The sequence below is a fragment of the Amblyomma mixtum genome, chromosome 8 (assembly GCF_055824585.1).
Source record: "Amblyomma mixtum isolate Tamu chromosome 8, ASM5582458v1, whole genome shotgun sequence".
Lineage (NCBI taxonomy): Eukaryota > Metazoa > Arthropoda > Arachnida > Ixodida > Ixodidae > Amblyomma > Amblyomma mixtum.
Genome location: NC_143019.1, coordinates 94,858,215 through 94,882,613, shown reverse-complemented (window position 1 = coordinate 94,882,613; position 24,399 = coordinate 94,858,215). Strand labels below are relative to the sequence as shown.

The 24,399-nt window shown below is 45.9% G+C and overlaps 1 protein-coding gene across 1 annotated transcript in view; it reads left to right on the top strand.

The window, feature by feature from the left end:
* The window catches only part of LOC149333596 (peroxisomal ATPase PEX6-like), a 71,281-nt gene extending 48,460 nt beyond the window's left edge, over positions 1-22,821 (top strand). Inside the window, exons 13-23 of the mRNA XM_089558714.1 lie at positions 399-553; positions 2,413-2,514; positions 5,703-5,773; positions 7,131-7,426; positions 8,355-8,439; positions 9,681-9,742; positions 12,492-12,600; positions 15,765-15,881; positions 16,743-16,820; positions 18,267-18,406; positions 21,696-22,821. Coding sequence (XP_089414840.1) covers positions 399-553; positions 2,413-2,514; positions 5,703-5,773; positions 7,131-7,426; positions 8,355-8,439; positions 9,681-9,742; positions 12,492-12,600; positions 15,765-15,881; positions 16,743-16,820; positions 18,267-18,406; positions 21,696-21,856 — 1,376 coding nt within the window. The 3' untranslated portion in view covers positions 21,857-22,821. The remainder of the gene's footprint in view (positions 1-398; positions 554-2,412; positions 2,515-5,702; positions 5,774-7,130; positions 7,427-8,354; positions 8,440-9,680; positions 9,743-12,491; positions 12,601-15,764; positions 15,882-16,742; positions 16,821-18,266; positions 18,407-21,695) is intronic.
* The last annotated feature ends 1,578 nt before the right edge of the window (positions 22,822-24,399 follow it).

Below are 24,399 nucleotides of genomic sequence, written 5' to 3'. Positions count from 1 at the left end.
TTAAGGTTTTGGTGGAAATGGGAAGAATATGTGATTGTCGCACCGTTCTCATCCCAAAAGCTGGTGACCAGTGCCGAATCTTTCGCGAAATAAGTTTTCCCTGATGCAAGTGGTTCCTGTCAGCCTTTTTCGAGGTGATTCAATAATTTGAACTTTGGATAATTCGACCGTTTTTTTCCGTCCCCTTGAAATCCGAATTAACAAACTTTTACTGTACATTGGTGTGCTTGTATCGCTTTTCTATGCACGAAATGGGTGTTGTAATTGTTGCAAGTTTTGTTGAACTGAGCACGCAAGAACTGGTATTGGCTTGTTTCGTTTTGCGATTACCGGGGTTTGGTATGCTCCCATCCCCCTGGGACCAAAGTACCGAGAGTCAGTGGTTCTCCTCTGTGCAGATCCCCGGGTGGTTCGGTGCCTGGGCGAGACACTGCGGCTGCTCAACGATGCTGCAGACGAGCTCCCTGCAGTTGTGGTGGCCACGACCGCCGCCAGCCTGGACACGCTGCACCCCGACCTGGCCCACCTGTTCCTGCACTCCATCGCCATCCCGGTGGGTCCCCCCCCCCCCCCCCATCTGCCGTGTTGCCCTGTTTTGATTCACTCTTCTGGCAGGCTTGTGGCCTCTTCACTTGTGGCAGGATACCAACTGAAAACAGTACACAGCATTGACTAGCAGTCAAGAGTAAAAATGGGCTGGAGCGCATATGGCAGGTTCTCCCAGATCATGAATGGCAGCTTACCAATATCCCTCAGGAGAAAAGTACACAACAGCTGTACCTTACCGGTGCTCACCTATGGGGCAGAAACGTGGAGGCTAACAAAGAGGGTTCAGCTTAAGTTGAGAACAACGCAGCAAGCTATGGAAAGGAAAATGATAGGCGTAACGATAAGAGATCGGAAGAGGGTGGAGTGGGTGAGAGAACAAACGCACGTTAATGGTATCCTAGTTGAAATCAAGAGGAAGAAGCGGGCTTGGGCAGGGCATGCAATGGGAAGGCAAGACAAGCGCTGGTCCTTAAGGGTAACGGAGTGGATTCCAAGAGAAGGCAAGCGTAGCTGGGATCAGCAGAAAGTTGGGTGGGCGGATGAGATTAAGAAGTTTGCGGGGATACGGTGGCTGCGGCTGGCGAAGGACAGGGTTATTAATTGGAGAGACATGGGAGAGGCCTTTGCCCTGCCGTGGGCGCAGCCAGGCTGATGATGCAGACAAGCTGCTGCACAGTCAGAGACAGTACACAAAGCAAAAGGAAACATCTGAAAATGGTACACAGTGTTGACTAGCAGTGAAGCCCTATGAAAGGCTGTTCTGGATTGACTAGTCTCACATTGCCTTGTTCTTCTTTTCACTATCTATGTGCACTGAGCTACTCTGCAAGAGAGGTTTCATTTTAGTGTACAATAACTAGTTGGCTATTTCTGAGAGCCATGCAAGCCTGTGTTTGGTTCGTCATGCCTTGGTTCAGAGCTTTGACAACCAGTACAAGCTCAGTGATTATGTGTATCTTATTTCATTAGGTGTAATCACTCACCTGGTCATGTTCAGGGTTGCAGTATTTTCTGCCACATGATTGCTTCTTCGGAATACTTTTAAATGTCAGCATGATGGTAACTTTTCCCATGCTCTTTTTTCTTTTCTTTTAATTTGCATGACAAATTAAGCAACGTATGTAATGCCCAACTGGGCCTTTAGGGTGTTCTGAAATAGGTAAATTTTGATTGGGCTGCAGTATGTGTCACCTTCTGTATGCAATTGTTTGCCGGGGGCAGTTGTAATACATCCAAAACTTTTTTTTTTTATAGTGTACTGTGGCTATTTGTGCTAGTGTATTTATTTATTTATTTAGTTCAATACTGCAGGTCTTGGAGTGGCCCAAGCAGGAGGGGAATGCAAATAGTACTAATGCAGCAGAACAATGCAAGCAGAGATATATAGAAGACTAATAAACAGTGCACAAAATGCGAAACCAGTCAACCAGCTGTAGAACAAATCACAGAACAGGATGGTTAGTACATATAATAAAGGAATTCCCAGAACAAATAATGCAGAGAACGTATGTGCAATGAGTCATCGATACAATATGAGTGAAGTAAAAGAACAATACTGCAGAGATACAAATGGATATATATAATTCACATCAGCACGATAGTGTCAATAATTCAGATGCTCAATAGAATCAATACTGGTCAGTAGTGACTGAGGTGAATTGTTTCAATCTGTAATAGTGCATGGAAGAAAAGGATATTTAAAGACGTTAGTTTGATTTCTGCCGGGAGCAAGAGTTAGATGGCGTTGTCTTCGGCCGTCACCAGTCATCACGTGGTTGTGGGAAGTCCTGTTTGTGCTGAGTGTGTGAATTGTGCTCGCCACTGGCACGCTGATTGAGTTGGGTGCGCTGTTGTGCTGTGCAGTACCCGGATGAGGACGGGCGTGCCCAGTTGCTGGATGCCCTGCTGTGGAGCCTGCCCAAGAGCAACTCGGTGGACATCTCCTACCTGGCCCAGAGGACGGCCGTGAGTCTCCCTCTCTCTACTTGAGGTGGATCACGGTCACTGACCCACTCTGAAGATGATCTGACATTTTGGAACCGCGTATGGGAGTTACTTTATTCACTGGATAAAAGAGCGCATCATCTCCACTTCCCCCGCCATGGTATTTGGCTGCTGACCCAAAAGACGCGGGTTCAATCCTGGCCGCGGCGGTTGCATTTCTTTGGAGGCGAAATTCTAGGGGCCCGTGCACTGTGCGATGTCAGGGCACGTTAGAGAAACTAAGCAAACAAGAGAAGCGGATGAAGGGCTCGTTATAAATATGAAAGAAGCCAACAGCCACAGAAACCAAGGGGCACAGGGGATTTTTTTTTTTAATTTATTTATTTATTTTGTGGTGTTGATCAATTTAGAATATTACTGAATATGTTATCGCTTAAAGCTAATTGATTGGAAAAGCAGAAGAAAAAACAACCACATACCGCCGGTGGGATCCGAACCCACGACCTCCGAATTACGCTTCCGGTGCTCTACCTCTGAGCTACGGCGACGGCTGTCAAACCTTCTGCTTTCGGGGGTATTTATGTTTACAAGTAACCTAACCTTGAGAGTGTTCATCAGCGCCACCCACGTTCATAAGCGGCGGACGTGGAACGTCCTGAGTTACCGCAGGTGTGATGTAGAACGTCATCGAACGGAGAGAGTGGAAGCTGCGTGAGAACCCTCTTATGCCTCCTATGGCGTCAAGGCTGCCAGAACCGAGGCCCTCGCAAAGCAATTAAGCAAACAAGAGAAGGGGATGAGGGGCTCGTTAGAGAAACTGGTTAGGACTGATGCTTGGGCGAGTTGGTGTGCCATGTTCAAGAAGAACAGCGTGAAAAATACAAGGACTAAAGGAAGATGCACATAGACAGGCGCTGACTTGCAACTAAAGGTTTGTTGCTCGGAGCGTGGAAATAAATAGATCAGGCTCCAAACAACAAAAAGAAATCATAGGGGTGGTACACACTTGTCCATACAGAATTGTCCCCTACACACTGACTCGAGAAATTATTGAAGCCACTGAAATCACCTGGCTAAAGGACGCATGTGTCAGTAGTCCCTCCTTATCATTGTCAACAAAAGAATTAGAACTTCTATCTGCAGGGAAGTAATGCTGCTGTATCATTTTGGTTTTTTTATGTGCTTGGACAAGTGTGTATCACCCCTATGTTTTCTTTTTGTTGTTTGGAGCCTGATCTATTTATTTCCACGCTCCGAGCAATAAACCTTTAGTTGCAAGTCAGTGCCTGTCTGTGTGTATCTTCCTTTAGTCCTTGTCTTTTTCGCGCTGTTCTTCTTGAACATTAAAGAATTCCAGGTGGTCGGAATTTTCAGAGCCCCTCATTACGACGTCTCTCAGAGCCCGAGTCGCCTTGGGATGTTAAACCCCCTTAAACCAAACCAGTCGTCTCCACTTGCATATTTCATATCTTTCTCTCACTTCTCACTTTCCCTCATTATTGCTGCAATGTATGTCACTTTTTTTCATTATTGCTGTTAATGTATCTAGCAGTGCTATTTACCTATGTGAAGTTCATCTGTGATGTATGCTTCATTGCTGCTTCTTTGATTCTTGTTTTTATTATCATTTTTTGCGATTCATTGTTGGAGTATATTGTAATGTTTTCACAAAGAAAAATGACCTCTTGTTTCCAGTCTTCATGTGTGTGCACACAAATCTTCACCTGAAGTGTTCTTCGTAATATCCTCCCCACTGTAATGCCATGTAAAACTGGCACTGTGGGTGTTCTGATAAATAAATAAGTAAATAAATATGCAGCACATTACATATTATGGGCATGTAGATGACCATTGATGTTCCCTTCTGCCCGTTTCATTGTGGCTGGCATCTATTGGATGATTATTATTAGCTGCGATGAACCAGACAGAAGGCAATATGCCGGCTGCTTATGCATGCTCATCACGTCAGGTGTTACGTACGTAAGCGGCAATGATGCCCTGTCCTAGTCTGTGAATAAAGTATTCCCATACACGGTTCTGAAGTGTCCATCCATCTTCATTCAAGGTCAGTGACCGTGGTTCACCTAATCTTATGCCCGACCGGACAAGCTTTAGTTGAACCCTTTATTATGTTATCCCTTTGTGCTTCTAAGAAGTGTGTGGTTGATGTGCTCTGCTGGAGACCCACTAGATTGGTTATATGGTTCTCACTTTTTGGTTTCGAGCACAAGTTTGTGGGTTTTGTTCCTGATACAGCAACCTCATTTTAATGGAAGCAAAGTGTGAAAGAAAAAAAAAAAATCTCAGTGCAAGGTGTCAGCATGCATTAAAATGGCTGGAAGGTTCAAAATTCAACTATAGACCTGCAAAGTAGCAGTAGCAGAGTACAGTAGGGCGAAGCATAAAAAAAAATAGAATGATGACAGTTCGCTAACGTAAGAGTGAACCACAGTAGTAGTTAGCTGCCAGAGTGGGTTCTATGCCATGCATAAGTGGAATGAGGTGAAGCATCTGATCTGAAGATTGCTACGGGCCGCCGCGGTGGCTCAGCGGTTATGGTGCTCGGCTGCTGACCCGAAAGACGCGGGTTCGATCCCGGCTGCGGCGGCTGGAATTTCTTTGGAGGAGAAATTCTAGAGGCCCGTGTACTGTGCGATGTCAGTGCACGTTAAAGAACCCCAGGTGGTCGAAATTCTCGGAGCCCTTCACTACGACGTCTCTCATAGCCTTAGTCGCTTTGGGACGTTAAACCCCAGTAAACCAAATCAAACCAAGATTGCTACGGTGACAGCGAAGAGATTGTAGCTACTTATGCTCTTGCTGCCACTTGACTGGATATGTTGCGAAGTCTCTTTCATGCTAAAAATGATGCAGATGTGGATAGAAGTCTACAAGTATCAGAAAAACACTTCAGATCTCACACTAACAAGTGCTGACCAGCTAAATGCCTTTGCACTTGTTTAGTCACACTTTTCGAATCCTCGGTTGTTTTGGATCATACATTTTCTGAGATAATGTGCCTTTCCCCCCACATTTTTTAGAAACTGTATCAGCGAGAGTCCAAAGTAGTGGTCCCCATGCTTTGGTTTCTATGACTGCAGCAAGCTTTCATGCATGAAAGGTCCCAGCTATAGTGTATTATCCTCAGAAGAATTCACGCCTACTGCTTCTTTCCTCGAGCACCCTGAATGAGTGTTTGCCTTTTGCAGGGCTTCAACCTGGGCGACCTGTGTGCCCTGGTGGGTCAGGCCACCATGCAGGCTTACGAGAGGCTCACACGGTCAGTATGCATCGCAGTGCACTGTGGTTTCACACCGTCGTCCCTTTCACTTCCGCTGGGCATTTAAGCTGGCTATGCTCAGACCTTACAGCTTTATTTTCTTGGTGACAAGGCAACGGTGCAGCTTTAGGAAACATGACCTTACTTACACTTACAGACACCGAAGCCTTCTTTTGTCACATGGAATCAAACAAAGTCGCAGAGACAAGCCTCTCTGTGTGTTTTCGGCACCACAAATTCAGTGGCAAGAAAAGACTCGGAAGTTGGTGGGCACCAAAGGCACCGGCGAGATCACTAGGAGATTGTCTGTAGCAAGCATGAGGTGGATATTTCTGCAAATATTGCCATCCACATTTGTTACGCGAAATGGGAAAAGCACAACAGAATCGCCTCGAGGAGGACAACTTTGCAAGAGGTTTCTTTGTTTTGCTTCACTTACTGCAGTCATCATCCTGAAATCTTGTTCTTCCACGGCATTTTGCTTTCTTTGGTTGGCTACAGATTCGTTGTTTGTAAGCTGTTATAAATAAAATACTTAGCGGGGCAAGTCGGTGCACAGCCTCCAGAATCCAAGCGCAACAAAGACAGCACACAGAAAGGAGAACGAGGGGACATCTGCTACTCGCAACTCTTTATTCATTTCAGAAACAGCTGCTTAAATAAGCCAGAGGGGGGAGGGTGGGAGCAACAGGTGACTGCTGTTTCGCCTTTGCTCCCCCTGTGTCCTTGCATTTGCTGCCTTCGAGATCGCGTGCATGGGCAGTCACCTGTTGCTTCCACCCTCCCCCCCCTCAGGCTTATTTAAGCAGCTGTTTCTGAAATGAATAAAGAGTTGCGAGTAGCAGATGTCCCCTCGTTCTCCTTTCTGTGTACTGTCTGTTTGTTGTGCTTGAACTCTAGAAACCGTTATAAGTTGCTGACATCGCTGCACTAAGACCATGTGATTGCCTTTCTCACCAGCAAAGATGACACATTGCCCATCAGTCAGAATGTTGCTGGTGTATTCATGTGGTTCGGTTCTGTCATCTTCGGGGCTGGCTGAAGGCTCTCTGGCTGTGGAGAGGTAAAGCAGTTGCAGCCACTCTGTCACCACTCTGTCCGTTTGCGGGGATAGGGTATCCCCAGCTGTCGAAAGACAGGGTTAATGGGAGAGACATGGGAGAGGCCTTTGCCCTGCAGTGGGTGTAGTCAGGCTGACGATGATGATGATGATGATGTCACCACAGAATAAGGAGCAAAGATTCTGGGATGTCTGTGTCTGTCCATTAAATGTCATGGTATACATTGAGATGGATCAAATGCAGTGTGTGTCCGTAATGTCTCCGCTGAACGAAGGTCTTCTCCCGTTTTGCTGCAGCCCAAGGGGTGGTGGCGTCCTCCGCAAGGGAAGGAGAGGGACTGCGGAAGAGTCAGGAGATGAGGCAGGGGAGGCTGGCCTGTGTGTGGGGGGCCCCCTGGTGGTGCAGGCTGACCTGGTCTCCTCCCTGGAGTGGCTGCAGGGCACCCAGGCCCAGGCGGTGGGGGCGCCCCGCATTCCGGCCGTCCACTGGGAGGATGTGGGGGGACTGGGGGAGGCCAAGCGCACCCTCACCGACACCCTGCAGCTGCCCCTGCGACACCCACAGCTGCTCGAGGCTGGGCTCAAGCGATCCGGTGAGGGGAGAGGGTGGAGCATCTACAGAACATTGAAATGGGGGGCATAGACGACAGATTTGGAAGCAAAAGCTTCACTATGGGACCTCGAGCTTCGTTCGCCGGGTGCCTAGTTCTGACCTTCAGCTGAGTTAGTGGTCAAACCATGGTAAAGGGAAAAAGAAATTGAATCAGTATCCATGACTGGGAGTCTAACCAGCGGCCGCGCGAACAGGTCTCTTTTACGCACTTCTCAGCAAGAGCACTAGGCTACCACCGCAGCCAACACTCCTCGTGTTTAACTGTACCACACTCTCCTGCTGTGCAGCCTTGCCGTGGTGGCTCAGTGGTTACAGTGCTCAGCTGCTGACCCGAAAGACGCGGGTTCGATCCCGGCCACGGCGGCTGAATTTCGACGGAGGCGAAATTCGAGAGGCCCATCTACTGTGCGATGTCAGTGCACGTTACAGAACCCCAGGTGGTCGAAATTTCCGGAGCCCTCCACTACGGCGTCCCTCATAGCCTGAGTCGCTTTGGGATGTTAAGCCCCACACAAATACAAAAACAAACAGAGATTGGAGGGATTAAAACAGCAGAGTGGCACTAACATCGCATTCTTCGTGAAACCTTACTTGCTGTCCAGTGTGTTTATTTTCGTGACTTTCAAAATATTCTCAAAGTTGCTGCATACGTCACACAAAAGACCCCAGTGGTCTGGGGTGCACTGCAGGTATTGCTTGCTCACCTCGCTCAGGTCTTGCTCACCTTGAGGGAGACCAAGCAAAGTTTCTTACTGTTTTTGTCCTGCTTTTTTTTCCAAAGTGTGCAGCCTTGCAGTGGGATGTTGGCATAAGCTTGTGCAGTGCTAGAAATGGGTAGGTGTGCTTTGAGCGTGATGTTTGGAGGCCGCCGCTTATGTCAGTAGCCCCGGTGTGGTGATGATGCACAGGGGTGTTGCTGTACGGTCCCCCTGGCACAGGCAAGACCCTGCTGGCCAAGGCAGTCGCCACCGAGTGCGCCCTCAGCTTTCTCAGGCAGGTCACCCCCTCTGGGCTCGTTCCCACTGCTTTGTTTGTGCAACTGAGGGAGGGTTTCAGATGTAGAGTAAACATCTTTTGTTTGCGCCTCATGTTTGCATTGACTGCATGGCTTTGGAACTAAGCACTGTTACCTTGCATGACAGGTGGAGGGGCAGTTTCCTTCTTTGAAAAGTTTCGGACTGTTTATTGAATTGTTAAAGGTGCGGGGTTTATTTAGAGACAAAGGTTATGTTGGGACAAAAAAAAAGAGAAAGAAATGAGAGCAATGTGTCCCCAACCTGCACAGGGTTTAGAGACATATATTAGTGTGGGGAGAGAAAAAGAAAGTAAAATAATGTTGCCCAGCCCGCACTCCAGGGTTTAGAGACAAAAATTATTGTGGGATTGCAAACGAATGAAAAATAAAGTGTCCCTGCCTGTGTCACTAAGTATAACAGGCTAGGGTTTAGAGACAGACAGACTTACGGTTCAGAGTGCTTGATAATGTTGTGACAAAAGTGTAAGCTGTCCTTGTGCAAAAACTTTTGGTGTGACAGCTAACATTTGGTGTGGCAGCTAAGCCAGACAGTTGCCATGTTGTTTTTGCAGCAATGATTACTGACTATTTTTCAGTTGAAGTGAAGAGAGGAGGTGCGACATTGTCGATGACTAAATCCACTAGACATCAGGGATACTACGCAACGAGCTTGGCCAGTTCGTTTTGTGATGCATATTAGTAAATTTAAACAAATGCATGAAGAGTTTGTTGATGACACATAGTTTAGCAGATGCCACCTTACTAGATATTCTTTAAAAGCTATGCAGTACATGAGGCTGTTAATGTACGTTTACCGCATTTTTTTTGCAAGATATATAACTAACATTGAGAGGTGTTAACACAAGTCTCTCGCTGCAGTCACAGAGGACAGAATTGTACATGGTCAGCTTTAAATCTGCTAACCACTTTCTTTTTTTTTTTTTTTTGGCGCCACTTCAGGCTACTTTTTAGAGTACATTATTTCGAATAGCAAGGTAAATGAATACATAAAAGCATTTGCAATGTTGCTTTACTGAACTTACTGATCACTCAGTAGCTTTCTTTCTCTTATTGTTCAGGTGAGCTTGCACACCAAGCACTTTGTGTCAAGAAGGCTGAGACAAATAATTTGTTAACCAAGTTTTTTCTTGTTTTCACAGACTGCAAAGAATATTTTGGCTCTCGTTCTTTTTTTTTTTCCCCCTCTTCCGTTCTGCAGTGTCAAGGGGCCGGAGTTGATCAACATGTACGTCGGGCAGAGTGAGGAGAATGTCCGAGCCGGTGAGTCCCCACAGTCGTCCAGAAAACAGAGAATCAAAAAACAAGAAAACGTAGTGAAGCAAAAAAAAAAAAAAATCTCCGCTGTAGCGATCATGGATTAAGAGGCTCGAGATCCTCTTGAGAGCACGAGTAATGTGTTGCCATCCAGCTGCGATGGGTGCATGTTAACGAAGACAGAGGCTTTGTTCGCATCAATGGACAACCCTATGTGACACAAAAGAGTGAAATCTGCATTGGGTCGTCCGTCGCACTCAATCTGTGTGACATCTACCTGACTGCAGCCGACAAGCGTATTTCTGAGTGACTTCCTGGAACATGAGTTGTGTCTATTCATCGGTATAAAACGGCACCTGTCCGATCCTCTGGTTTGTGTTTGTCCTTTTCCATTTGAACTACTTCTCTTTCTTGTCCTGGACTGTGATCAACAAGCCCAAACCAAAGTTCTAGGCAAAGGCTGCTTGTTCATTGGCATGTAATGGCATTGCAGCATACAGAAGAAATTTTTGGATTCTCATAATTGATTAGATTTACTTCCACACGGCATCTTTTAGAGCCAGAATGTAAAATTCTTTTGCAGGATTGTATTAGCTTCAAAAAGTGACTGGAGAGCCTTGCTACCTTTTTTTATTTCTTGGTTAATTCTTCATCTCTGATTGCTGCTTTTGTTGTTGCTTTCAAGTAGGCTTAACTTGGAAGCAAACATTGACCTTTGTATCAGACTGCAGAAGGATTAGTTTTTGCTAGTGCTTTTTCGATTCAGGATGGCTGACAGTTGCTAAGCAAGGCCATTCAGTTTAGACTATTTTAGGTGGACTAAATGGCTTTTATGAGATATTTTTTCCTTAAGCACTGTCAGTGAATGTGTCCTTCTGGTTCTGTCTTGGAATTGTGTTGACTTCAGTGTTACCGGGTCATTTGAGACTCATACGCTTCAGAGCTTGCCATGCTTTTCGTCCAGTGTGTGTGTGCTGCAAGAGCCATTTTGTTCGTTGTGAACAAAATTCTTGCTGTGTTGCCAATGCAGGTTTAAATTCACGTTGTGAGGTTCTTGGTGTCATTGGGAAATGGATTTCTTTTACTAAACGAAACCTCACCACTGTAAACTTCAGTGGCTGTAAACTTTTAACTGGATTTGCTGGTCCTATGCTCCTACTAAAAACATTGAATGTTTTGGGCCCAGTTTAGCTGTTGTGGCATTGTTGTGACTATCAACCGAAGTTGGAGAATGTAGTTCTGTTTTGCAGGAACCAAAGTTTACCCACAGCCACTGGCTTCCAAAGCCTACTGTGGAGGATTCTCATTCGGTCATTTTGAGTTGACGATCGCATTGTGCTCCTTGGAACTGCCTTCCATTGTTACTTTAAGTGTAGTTATTCTTTGTAAACGACTGAGTGAAACAATCATAAAGCTACCTCTAAGCAGGCAACCGAAAGCCACATAGGGCAGCATAGTAGAAGGCACCGTTGTCTTCGTGTGATGTGCCAATGATGTGCCAGTGATGAAAGCAATATGAGCAAAAGTCTTGTGCGGACACTCAGAGATCAGTGTTGACCACAAGTAGTCTCTCTATTTGCGAAATGTCTAGATGATTGAGCACAGTCACACGTGGCATTTTTAAGAGCGTTAGCTCTTGATCATCACGTCTCGAGATTTCCTGGGGTCTGCTACCACCCTGAGATCACAGCGCCATCTGTGGCAGCAAATAGAAAACAGTACATCTCGCATTGAGGCTTGTAGCACCATCTACAATAGCATTGTAGTAAACCAAACAGCTAACGCTCGTTACTTCGTCTTCCAGATGGTGGCAGCCTTTTTTTTTTTTCATTGAGCAAGAGCTGAATAGCACTTGTAGACGACAGGCAGCTGGAGTGGTGGTGGCAGGCAGGTAATATCGACAGTGGCCCAGTGGATGCGTTGACGTGTGATTGATTGGTGCCAGACTTGGGTATTGATTTCCAGAGAAAGAAAATGACACAAAGCCATGCAATTTATCTGGACAAAGAGGAGAACAGGCAGCAAGAATTTGTCGTACATGAACCTCCGAAAACCTCTTGTGCTGGCCTGAGCCAGATTAACATGACACTGTTGCAGTTATATTCCACTTTCATTCATTTTGCCCTATGGTACATGCCTGTGATTGTCTGCAAATTGGCACAGCTTACTGCAAGAAAAATCCAGGGGGCACTTTGGCTCTCTAAAGTGCTGCAAGGCGAAAGCCTTTCCCTGGCGCACTGTTGGGCACTGAATGCGAGACTGTTTGTGCTGTACTAGTGCTTTATTGGACTGCACACTTAGACTACACATTACAACTACACACTTTGACTGCCGACTTTGACTGCTTCTTTAGCACGGCTCTCTCTCTGCTTCGATGAGTTCGGTTGTATCCCTGGCTCTGTTCGCAGTAATGAGGTATGTAATGTGGTCACCCACGGACGCCCTATGCCCCCTGTTGGAGCGGACGACAACTATTTTATATTAGTTGTCGTCTGCTCCAAAAGGGGGCGTCAGGCATTTGTGGGTGACCACATTACTTCGAATCTGCGCGCTGTGATGTCATAACCATTCCGACCAACCGAAAAGTGTGATACCTCTGCTAACAACCTTCTGTCAACAACGATGAGGCATTAAAGGCTCTCGTCTTAATAGGGGCTGAAGGATGATAACTGCTGGCATGGAATAAGCGTGGACTTCTTTTTTTTCTGTTGCTGCAAAATCACAGCACCACATTTGCATGCTCTGTGTTTCGCAGTGTTTGCTCGTGCCCGAAGTGCGGCTCCCTGTGTCATATTCTTTGACGAACTGGACTCCCTGGCTCCCAACCGTGGCCGCAGCGGCGACTCTGGGGGCGTCATGGACAGGTGGGTCATCTAGAACGTGGCTCAGGGCAGTGTCGGTTTGGCAGCGGTGCTTGTATTTCTTGAGAAAACTTGATTAGTCCGTAGGAAACTGGTGACAATGCTTTTATAGTACAAGCGCAGGGGTGAATAGCTTCTGTGCAGTAGTGTGGGTATTAAGCTACTCTTATTTCTTCATCTCTCAAACACTGGCTTTGGCAGTGAATTCTGTGCGGTTCCTGGAAAACACCTTTTGGCCCTTTCAATACCTTGCTGTCCTTCATGGCTTCATTGCTGTACTGAGGGCGTGATGGTGCCATTCGGGGTTCTGTCGTTGAGATACCAGGGAAGCATGCTTGTAAAAGCATTGGCTGAAAGAGCTGACACCTTCCGCCGTGCTAGCAGTGCTGAGATTAGTGAAGCAGCTTAGTCCAGAAAGGATCAGGTTTAATGAATGATGTCAGTTTTATTGAAGAGCAGATAGTTATCACAGTACCCATTCACAGTGTGATTTGCTTATCCCTTTAAATGGTAATTGATAATCTAAAATATTGTTTTAGCTTGGACAGAGTGCAAGACATGAGGACAAGATGGTACTCATGTCTGTGATGTCATGAGATGTACTCGAACCCAATTAAATCAGATTCAGTTAGATCAGATTATCCTATATATTGCCACAGATCTTTATACTGTTTTTTTCTTTCATGCTGGAAGCCACCAGTGGTCGACTTTATAATTTTGTTTGGGACCCAAGGTGCGACCATACTAATCTCAAATGATTGTAGCCAGGAGCGACTGCTTTCACTTTATTCCAGATTGTTCTAGTTGCTTTGGCGCCTTAGCTTGGTGTTTATTTGCCAGCCTTAAATTGAGTGTGGCCAAAAGCGGCAGGCATTCTGTTCGATGATGGGCACAGCTCAGCTCAGCTGATCGTCAGCTCAGACAGATTTCTGTAAAGCCTGCTTGACAGTAGACCATATTCACACTATCAGTCAGGTGGTAGAGAAATGCGCAGAATGTAACCAACCCCTATATATAGCCCTCATTTATTACGAGAAAGCATTTGACCCAATGGAAACCTCAGCTGTCATGCAGGCACTGCGGAATCAGGGTGTGGAAGAGTGTTATGTGAAAATATTGGAAGATATTTATAACGATTGCACAGCTACCATAGTTCTCCATAAGGTCAGCAATAAAATTCCAATAAGACAAGGTGTCAGGCAGGGAGACACGATCTCGCCAATGCTCTTCACTGCCTGCTTACAGGAGGTATTCCGGGGCCTGAAATGGGAACAGTTGGGGATAAGAGTTAATGGAGAATACCTGAGTAATCCGCGATTCGCTGATGACATTGCCTTGCTAAGTCACTCAGGAGGTGAGCTGCAAAGCATGATCATTGAGTTAGGGAGAGCATATGAGTAGGTATTAAAATTAACATGCAGAAAACCAAAGTAGTATTCATCAGTCTAGCAAGAGAACAGCAGTTCGCAAGTGGTAGCGAGGTGCTGGAAGTGGTAAGGGAATATGTCTACTTAGGGCAGGTAGTGACCGCAGATCCGGATCATGAGAGGGAAATAACTAGAAGAATAAGAATGGGGTGGAGCGCATATGGCAGGTTCTTTCAGATCAAGAATGCCAGTTTACCAATATCCCTCAAGAGAAAACTATACAACAGCTGTATCCTACCGGTACTCACCTATGGGGCAGAAACGTGGAGGCTAACAAAGAGGGTTCAGCTTAAGTTAAGAACAACGCAGCGAGCTATGGAAAGGAAAATGATAGGTGTAACGTTAAGAGATCAAAAGCGTGTGGAGTGGGTGCGGGAACGAATGCGGGTAAATGACATCTTAGTTGAAATCAAGAGGAAGAAATGGGCTTGGGCAGGGCATGTAACTTGAAGGCAAGATAATCGCTGGTCCTTAAGGGTAACGGAGTGGATTCCAAGAGAAGGCAAGCGTAGCAGGGGGTGGCAGAAAGATAGGTGGGCGGACGAAGTTAAAAGTTTGCAGGGATAAGGTGGCCTCAGCTGGCACAGGATTGGGTTAATTGGAGAGACATGGGAGAGGCCTTTGGCCCGCAGTGGGCATAATAAAGCTGATGATGATGATTTGCTTTTAACATATTCACATGGACTGAATGAACTTCAATATAACTTCCAAATCTAGGAACAGCATGCACGTGACATCGTAGCAATGACACTGGAGCATGTGTTGAATGAATTGCTGGCAATCAATGCATATAGAGATAGAAACTTCTGTCTCATCTTTAATTTAATCCACAAAGCAAGGTGCATGAACGCATGCCATTGTGGGGCTTATCTGTATTGCAGATGAGTTTAGAGTCTTGTGCATAGTGGCGACATCTCATGGCCGCGGAAATAACCATTGCCTTTGCAATATTCAGGCGTCTTTTGCAGCCAGGGTCTTTTTTTTTTCATGATGAAGCGTTCGCTAAGCTTGTAATCACTTGCCTACATACTTTGACATATGCTTATTGGTCTGGCTTGCTATTAACCCCATAGCAAGGCGCTTTGTTGGAACGCTGCAATTCATGTAAATAGGTGGTCCTGCATTTTCATGTTCTACACACTGGTGCCTTCTCTGCACTTTTTTATTCATTCGTTTTCTTTTTTTAAATTTTTTACACCTAGTGTGATTACGTGTTAGCAAGAGATGCAAAACAAATGCAAGAGCAACATAGCAGGTTGAGAACAAAAATGTAAATTGTGAAAAGGATAAGTCGCTGTGGAATGCTAGGAAATAGAAGCTTTACCAGGATTTCATGCAAAAAAGCAGCAAAATGCAACTAACATGAAAGACGCGGGTTCGATCCCGGCCGCGGCGGTTGAATTTCGGTAGAGGCGGTTGAATTTCGGTAGAGGTGAAGTTCTAGAGGCCCGTGTACTGTGCGATGTCAGTGCACGTTAAAGAACCCCAGGTGGTCGAAATTTCGGGATCCCTTCACTACGGCGTCTCTCATAGCCTGAGTCGCTTTGGGACGTCGAACCCCCCGTAAACTAAACAAGTAAGAAACAGAGAGGCAGGAAGTGTGAACAGTGATGTCTGGTTGTTTGCCCATAGTTGTTTATGGGCAGTGGGTTTCTGCTTTTGCATGTCATATTTTGCACGGCCGCGCCACAGTGTGTTAATCGCACTGATTTTCTCTCTACCTCCCTCCCTTTTGGACAGAGTGGTGTCCCAACTTCTGGCAGAAATGGACGGCCTCAACAAGTCGGCGGACGTGTTCGTCATTGGCGCCACTAACCGGCCCGACTTGCTGGACCCGGCCATTCTGCGACCAGGGAGGTGAGCGTGCACTGATGCTGCTCTGCTGTCTAAAGGCACTCTCTTGTATCTTTGTCACTCATCCTTTAGTCACCCCTGTCACTTTAGTCACCCCCGAAGAAGGGACTGAGTTGGTCCCGAAACATTGGAAAAAAATAAAATAGTGGTTGGCATCTGTTTTCTCTCGTTATCCTTTCTGCCAAGTGCTGACTGTTGGGTGTCACATTAAAGGAACACCGGATGGGTGTGCGACGTCTTTGAGGGTGTAAATTAGTTGCGTGCCGGTTCTACCAACTCTGAAGCAAATGTGGCAGGGCCCTACTGTGTGCCCAGTGGCCAGGCAAACCTCTCAAGGAGAGCATCTGCAGTGGCAGTGAAAATTGCTGCTCTTTACTTGAGCAATAGGGGATATTCAAAATTCCGCAAGTGCGCTTTCCCGCATAACAAAGTTGTCCCAAACAAGATGGCTGACCATGCATTTCCAGCTGAAACAAAGCAAGAAAGACTGGTTTTTTGTTAGATTCTTCCAAAATACGGTTCTTACATTCTATCCACACCTTTAGCGCCTGTCCTGTAGCCCACGTAGTTCCTTTATAGTGACGTCGGCCATCTTGTTTGGGGCAACATAGTTATGAGGGAAAGCGCATTTGCGGAATTTTGAATATCCCCTATTGCTTTTGTGAGCCTACTTTTCAGCCAGCATTCCTGTCATCCAATGCTGACCGCTTGTAATGTGGACACATTGCAGCACAGTTCTCAGTAGTATGTCTTTTTCCCGAGTGGCTGAGGCATTCTTGTGCCTGGTAGTTTCAACGCTTGGCTGCATGTTAATGTGGGTGCAAGTCTGCACTTCCTTACTGCGTGCACAACCGCGTGTTGCAGGTTCGACCAGCTCCTCTATGTGGGCATTCCCTCCGACAAGGACTCACAGCTCAAGATCCTCAAGGCCCTGACCAGAAAGCAAGTTCTCTAGTTGTTTTTTTTTTCGTTCTTTAACGTCGTTTATTGATGTGCACCGTGTCAGCCAAGCACCCAAGTTGTCTGAGCCCTCTTGAGACGGGGTCTTTGGTGAAGAGGCTCCACCACTCTGTTCCCCAAACATGTGAGGGGTAATTGAAAGTAGTTCTAGTTAGGTAGACATTTGATTTCCCTGCTATTTTAGCTTTAAAATATTCCCGAGATTGTTATGTACAACTGAGCCCCTGACAAAGGCTCGGTTATTGGTGTAGACGTGCAGGACATGACTCATGAGGGGCTTGAGCACAAGACTGCAGAATGCCAGCAACAGCTGCTAGCGACCATGCTCCTGCAAAAAATAGCCTTGTTTCCATGCAGTCATTGTAGTTGTGTATCAAGGCTGTACATGAGTGCTAGCTGAAATGGTAACTAAGAGTGCAACATTGGTTGTGAAGAGCTAGCCACCTTTCAGGGTTTAGCAGGTACTTTTTTTTCTTCTTTCACGTTTTTGTATTGAAGCACCAGTGTTTTTGTATTGAAGCACCAGTGTCATCACTGGTGCCCAACTAGATGGTGTCTGGAAATAATGTGTTCAGTGTTGTTTCATTGCATGGTCCCAATGCATCCGAGTTAAGTCATACTATGTAGTAGAATCTCACTGATACGAATCTTACGGCGTTGAGAAAAAATTTGTATAATTCGAAATCTCTGATCATCCAAAACAAACAAAGTCCTCGTGCAGAAGCATGTTAAATGAATTCTCACATATGTGTTTGCACCTGGCAGGATATTATGTATTTGTATCATCCTGAAATGCATGTCAGCGTTTTTGTGTCCCTGTTATTCTAGTGTATATATGATGATGCTATCAGTCTGTTGTATAATCCCAATTGTATCATGTACTTGCTGCGTGGGAGTATGCTGATTGGAGATTGAAGAGCAGGTAAACATAAACAGCAATAAAAGATGTCTATCATTCAAAACAATGTGCCATTGTGCAAGGCACCCATGTGTGCTCTGTCATGTCAGTGCTCTTTAAAGGACCCCGTGTGCTTGAAATTAATCCAGAGCCCTTCACAACGGCATCTCTCCTAACCTGTCCTTTGCTTTGGGATGTTAAACACCATACATCAACAGAAAAAAAACTTAGTGCCTCCTCTCAAGCATAAGGGCGAGATTATTTCTCACATTTTGTGTGGCACGTTTATTTAATAGCTTTTGTGCACGGCTGCTGAGTGTGGTAAGGTCACATGTGTTGATGCCTGGCTAGGTCAAGACATTTTATGGTAGCAAAGTGCCAAAACAACCTTGTTTCGATATTTTGTGATATTTTGGCGAACCTCATGGAATGTCCCAGATAAATGAATGTGATTCAGGGCATCGTGCTACTGTGTCTCTCGTAGCCTTGGTGCCAGTTTCTCAGACGTAAACTTATGCCATTCTCTGAAGGTTTCGACTGGCGGAGGGCTTGGACCTGGCCTCCGTGGTGGAAGAATGTCCGCCAAATCTGACTGGTGCCGACTTCTACTCACTCTGTTCGGCTGCCATGGTGCGTGCCACAAGGAGGCACATCGATCGGCTGGAACAAGGTGAGGCCACCCTGGCAGGTTCTTGCTCGCTTGGTTTCAATGGCAGCTCCATGACACCCAGTGACAACAGCAGTGCGGATTGAGCAGTGATGTCCTGTCAATGGGAAAACTGCATGACTATGACAGTCATCATGTTTAAGGAAAGAAGGAAGGGGGAGTGCTGAAAGAGGTCCTATGCTTTGTTCCATACATTATCAGTCACCACTTCAGAGGGTGCGGAAATAGTGCAAAACCATATTACCGTATTTTCCGGTGTATAAGACGCGGCTTTTTTTCAAAAATCTTGCTGGTGCGTCCTATACAAGGGTGCGTCTTATATCCGAATTTTTCGGCTTCTTTTTGTGAGTTCAGAAATTACTCAGGTTCATGTTGAAGCTTTTTTCACCGGAAAATTATCGCTACCAATAACGCGGTTGTAACACGGCTATAATACGGGGACCGCCATGCGCAATTTTTTTGGTGAACTTTATCATGAAACGGCGGGGATGATGACTTCCGGGATCATAAACACGCAGCCGTTTCGGAGGCCCCAAGCAAAAGTAATGTGAAATGCCAAAAAGATGGCGACAATCGCGCTTTTCGTCATTGTCAAAACAAGCCGGCATTTTTTTTTAGTCTCCCTTTGCAACTTTGTTTGCTCTGTGTACGTAGTACGTGCATTGTGCCAAGAGAATGTTTCAGCTGCATTGCCTCCAGAAAGGGCAAACTTTTTGATAGCGCATCCGAAGATGAAGACTTTGAAGGTTTTAAGTGAAAATAAAATGTTGTTATGGACATAAGGAGAGTTCTTTCTTTTTTTTTTTTTTTGCTAAAACGTGGTCGTGTATGGCATGAGTGTTGCCTTATCGATCACTTAGCGTTGCTTAAGAACTCACAGGTACGGTGCATTTCACGACAGTCACACAAGCATGTTTAATTAAGCCTTACTAGCCTAAGTGGGTAAATTGGGGTACGTCTTATACACGGGTGCGTCTTATATGCCAACTTTTCTAATAACAGCCTGCATATATGGCAGGTACGTCTTATACAAGGGTGCGTCTTATACACCGGAAAATACGGTAGTTGGCCACGTGTCATTCGTTCCTCTCGAAGCCTCGGCATATGTTTGGACAAAAATGAAGAGCAGTATAAAACACACTGCTAGCATTGGGAATCATGGCTGAAGCTGTGAGGTGCTCAGTGTTCGGTCCCTTCGGCTGTAATTTTCAGTGAGTGTGAACTATTTTTTTAGGCACGGATGGTGTTGGTGCAGTTCACCCTACCAGCTAGTTATCATACCGCCACAACTTCTTAAGGTATCAATGAGTTACAGCGTGAAAATGTGGCGCGAAGTAAAACAAAGTGTAAGAGGTTGCCAGTTACGGACCACACTACTTCAGATTTGCCGCAGTGAAATATGCACGTGTTCACTTTGGTTGCAGGATGAACTACTTTTTGGGTAAGGACTTAGCGTGCACAAACAGGCATGCTAGCTTTGGCAGCATTGACTGCTATGTGTGAGAGTACTATGGCCTTTAGTTACCTCATATGTGTGCTGTGGTTTGTGTATAATTAATTGAGTCATGAATCTTTTTGGATAGCATATTCATAGCTCATCACTCATTCGTTTTCACAATGGGCGTTTTTGTTTTGTTTGTTTTGTGCTACTTTGCATGATCCAAGTATCCCGTGCTTTGGCTTTGCTCTTTGGGAACACTTTCTTCATTCCTTTGTTTTGTGCATAGCCCAGACCACAGCCTGACATGTGCAGTGCATTCTTTGCATATGCTGCAGCAACTGCTAACACCACGGCTTTGTGCATTTGTAGACCCTCGAAAAATGGGAAAAGGAACGAATGCATGCCTTGTTGATAGCGATAATGGCATCACTCAGTCCATCCATGGGCTGTTATACATGGCAGGAAGCAAATTGTGCTCCTCAGATGTTGCTGTCTGGTTTGTCTGGTGCTTCTTGTGACCTCACAAAGTTATTCTTGATGAGCAAGAAAGCAGGCTGTTTATGGAGTGAGCTTCTGCCTGCCACACAAACTCTGCTGCTCCAAAAACAACAAGCATGCTTCATGGTTATCTGTTTGCTTGTTCTTCTTCTGTGCTGCCTGCTTTTTGTTTTTCATCGTACATCCGAGTTGAATTGCACTTTTGTATTATATTTTAGCCAATCACTTTGCATACAAGTGCGTCCCTCATAGACTGAATCGCTTTGGGATGTTAACCCTTTGAGGGTCGAATTATTTTGAAGAAAACTTTCCCAGGTGGTCAAATTACTTTATTGCGGATCTTGAATCTACAAAATGTACATGATCGAGAATAAATAGTAAAAAAAAAATTAGGAACAGTACTTTGGTGACAGCATCACTCACAACTGGAGAATGTTCAATGGAATAGAATAGCAACGGTGATAAGCAAGCTAAGAGCAACACCAATAAAGATAGAAATCAACTTTCGCCGCCTCTGCAAAACAGTGCCCACAAAGAGAAAACACGTTTCGCGCAACTCCGTTGCGATCCCGTGGCGGAATGGAAACCGCGTAGGCGCGTTGCCACAGAGGGCGAGAATGCCTCTTGAGCAGCGGTGATAAGCAAGCTAAGAGCAGTGCCAATAAAGATAGAAATCAACTTCGGCAGCCCCTGCAAGATAGTGCTGACAAAAAGAAAACTCAAATTTCGCGCGACTCCGTTGCGATCACGCGGCGAAACCAAAACTACAAAAGGGGTGTTGCCGCAGTCTGTGCCGCCGCGCTAAAGCTAGACATAAGTTCTGCTTATCTCCGTAAGAAGGCAGCACAAAATTCAAACACTTCTTGTAAGTCCTAAGAGGTGGCAGCACCCCCCAGTGAGCACGCATTGCTCGTTTGGCGCAAAATTTCAAACGGAAGATCGAAACCGTACCCGTATGGCAAAGACCTTGCGGGACAGAAAACCGTCGCCGTACATATACGGCAAAAACCTTCAAAGGGTTAAACTCTCATAAACAAACTTTGTATACAAGTATCATGTTATGCAAGTAACGTAACATTGCTGCATGATCATTGCTGAAAGAGGAGCTCTGTAACACTGCTTACCTGGAGTAGAGCCATGTGAAAGTGAATGTAAAACACATGGCACCATCATGTTTTATCTGATCGGAGCAGTTCTAATGTGTTTTGTACATGCAGCAGTTGACACTTCATTGCACAACAGGCTTGGAGTGCTTGCGGGTTAAAAACTGGGTCATGTAATGTCAAGCCTTTGTGGATAGCAATGAAGTGAGTGCTTCTATTGCCTTGTTCTCTCTCCACTTCCCTCGTGCAGGTGTTATACCAATGGACGACCACAATGTCCTGGTGACCCTAGAAGACTTCCAGGCTGCCCTGAAGGAGCTTGTGCCCTCGGTCTCGACATCGGAACTGGCACGCTACCAAGACATACAGCAAAAGTTGGCTGGACCCAAACCATTTGCCGTGACGACCTAACAGCAGAGAGGACGAGGATGTTTTTCAGTGTGTTTGTTTCCTGTACAATATAGAGATGTTGACTATTCTTTTAAATGGTGCATTGTGTCAGTTTCGAGCCAGTTATAACACTCCAAAAAAACATCTAAAAAGTGTTAATCTAGTTGTTTTCAACTTAGTTATGTTTTAGTGGTCAGGCATTGTAATCTTGGTGCCATGTTGCCTGCTCCTGCGTGTATTAAATTTGTGCAGTGGAGGAGCCTGTTGAAGCATGTAATTATATGTATTCCACGCTAATGCTGGTTTAAACATCTTGCTTCTTAGGTTGCTTCACAGTTCTTGATATCTATAAATACCACTTTGCCACACAAGCAGTTGGAAAGCGCAAAGCAATTGTTGCATGGTAATGTAAAAAATAACAGAGCACAACAAACAATGTCATTTACAGGGCACACAAAAGTGGTGCGTGTCACATTTGCAAAGCCAGACGTTTAAGGAGTGTACAGGTAAACCCTGATAACGAGGTCCACTAAATCCGCACCTTACTTCATCACACTGAAATTTTGCTGCATCGAAATTCATCTCACAGCATGCAAAAAATTGCCCAAATTATGTTTCTGGGCCACCCACTGGAAAAGTTGTTACTTCCAGCAGAAAGTTGGCCATTACTTCTGCGCTTTCTTTGCCATCAGTGCCGTTATGTGTTGTTCGTATGGGCATGGAAATTTCATGGCGCCTTATGAGCTCTCAAACTGCTTTGGCACGTGGATCTTGTCTAGCACCTTGCGGTGGATGGGAGCTGCGCTACGACCTTGAATTTTGGTTTTCCTGTCGTCATTCCCGTACGAGTTCCCAAGCACATTGCCAACATATTGAAACATGATGGAGTATTTTGTCACTGCCACCTCATAGGAGGGAGGCAGGGAACGAAGGAAATGGCTGCGGGCCATGCCCCCGCCGCCGCTTACCCCCCCTTTTGTACATTTTGGCGAACGCGAATAGCCCCAGCAAAATAAAATGAGGCCCGTACCACGCCTCGTCGCTTTTCCTCCACAAACACACGAGTTTTCGCGTAGCACTTTCAGTGGAGCGCTTCGAGCGCTTTGAGTGCATGCACAGAGGGTGCACATGCATACTGCGCTGTCGCAGCTGGGTCCTCGTGCAAGCGGAACATTGTACCAGAACATGGATCTCTGTGCAATATCTCTCTCATGCGCCTCTGTGCGTGTGTCCATGATTTGGATAAGAAGCGAGGTTGTGAGGCGTGAAACGTAAAATGAGACATTTAGCATAGCGCAATCTGATTCCGCACGCCGCCAGTGCACACACGCTGATTGGTCCTCACGCGGCAAGCATGAGTGCAGCTCACTAGAGCTGGCCGGCACCTAGCGTAACGGGTGCCTCGGGGCGCTCTGCACATGCGTAGTGGCCCTCTGCGGAAGCGCACTGTACTAATCTATGATTTCACAGCCAACGCATTTTCCGATGGCTCTGACCTTTGCAGTTCTATTGCTAAGATTTTGGGATCAATAAACGCAACGAGCACTTTCGGTGCCGATTTTGGGCAAGAGCTAGCGAGAGCTACTGGCTGGCTTCACCGACACTTGTGCTACCCCCAGATGGCACCCTGCTTGGAACACCCTTGCCTCACAGCCCCACAATTGGACCATCGAACTTCAGTCTGTGCATGAGCTGCGCATGTGCCGATCGCAGAGTGCCCACTTTTGTGTGCTCGCATCGGTACGTGCTCCGCTCAGCTACTCAAGCCCATGGTACAATTTTCCATCGTGTTCGTTTCGAGTCAGCAGTTTTGAGTTGTTACATTGAAAGGGTGGCAAATTTTACTTCGTTATATTGAAGCTGGAAATTCATGGCACTGTATTGTGAGCGACTGCGCCAATGTTGAGCAAGAGGGCTGGGCTGATGATTGTGTAAGCTGTGTGAGAGGCTAGGCTGAGGCAAGACAACTAAGGCAGAGGCTGCTTGATTAGATGTTGTTTAATGGGCAGCGGCTTATGTGCATGGTGGAAGGGCAATCGCTAAGACAAAGGCTAATCAAGACAGTCGGCTCGACAGTTAGGCTACAATTGCTTGCTGGTGTCTTGGCAGGCTCACCGGCTGGTTAACGCAGCAGCAAATTCAGCTGCTGCCACCTGGTGGGCTCTTAGTCGAGAATGGATGGGTGGCTGGAGAGTGCTCAAAGAATCAAAGACAAATGCAGTGGCCCAGCTGCAGTCTACGTCCTCGCGGCCAGAGCAAAGGAAGACAAATACTTGCCACCATGGTGCAAGCGACAGAAGAGCAGGCCAAGTTCGATTTGTAATAAGGGAGTAATTACTCATTGACATCCACCCGAGCGCAGCCATACGGCCACAAAGGAAAACTATGCAGCTTTCTCAGAAACTTCGTAGTTAAGGAAAAATTCATCCTGGTCCTGGGTATTAAAAATATTAAAATAACTTATGCACTAGGCACAGGGAAATTTACTAATGCCTTAAAAAAATTAGGTGCTCCTTCCATTTAAAAAAGAAGTTGTATTGATGCAGCTCAGAAGTTGAGGGAGA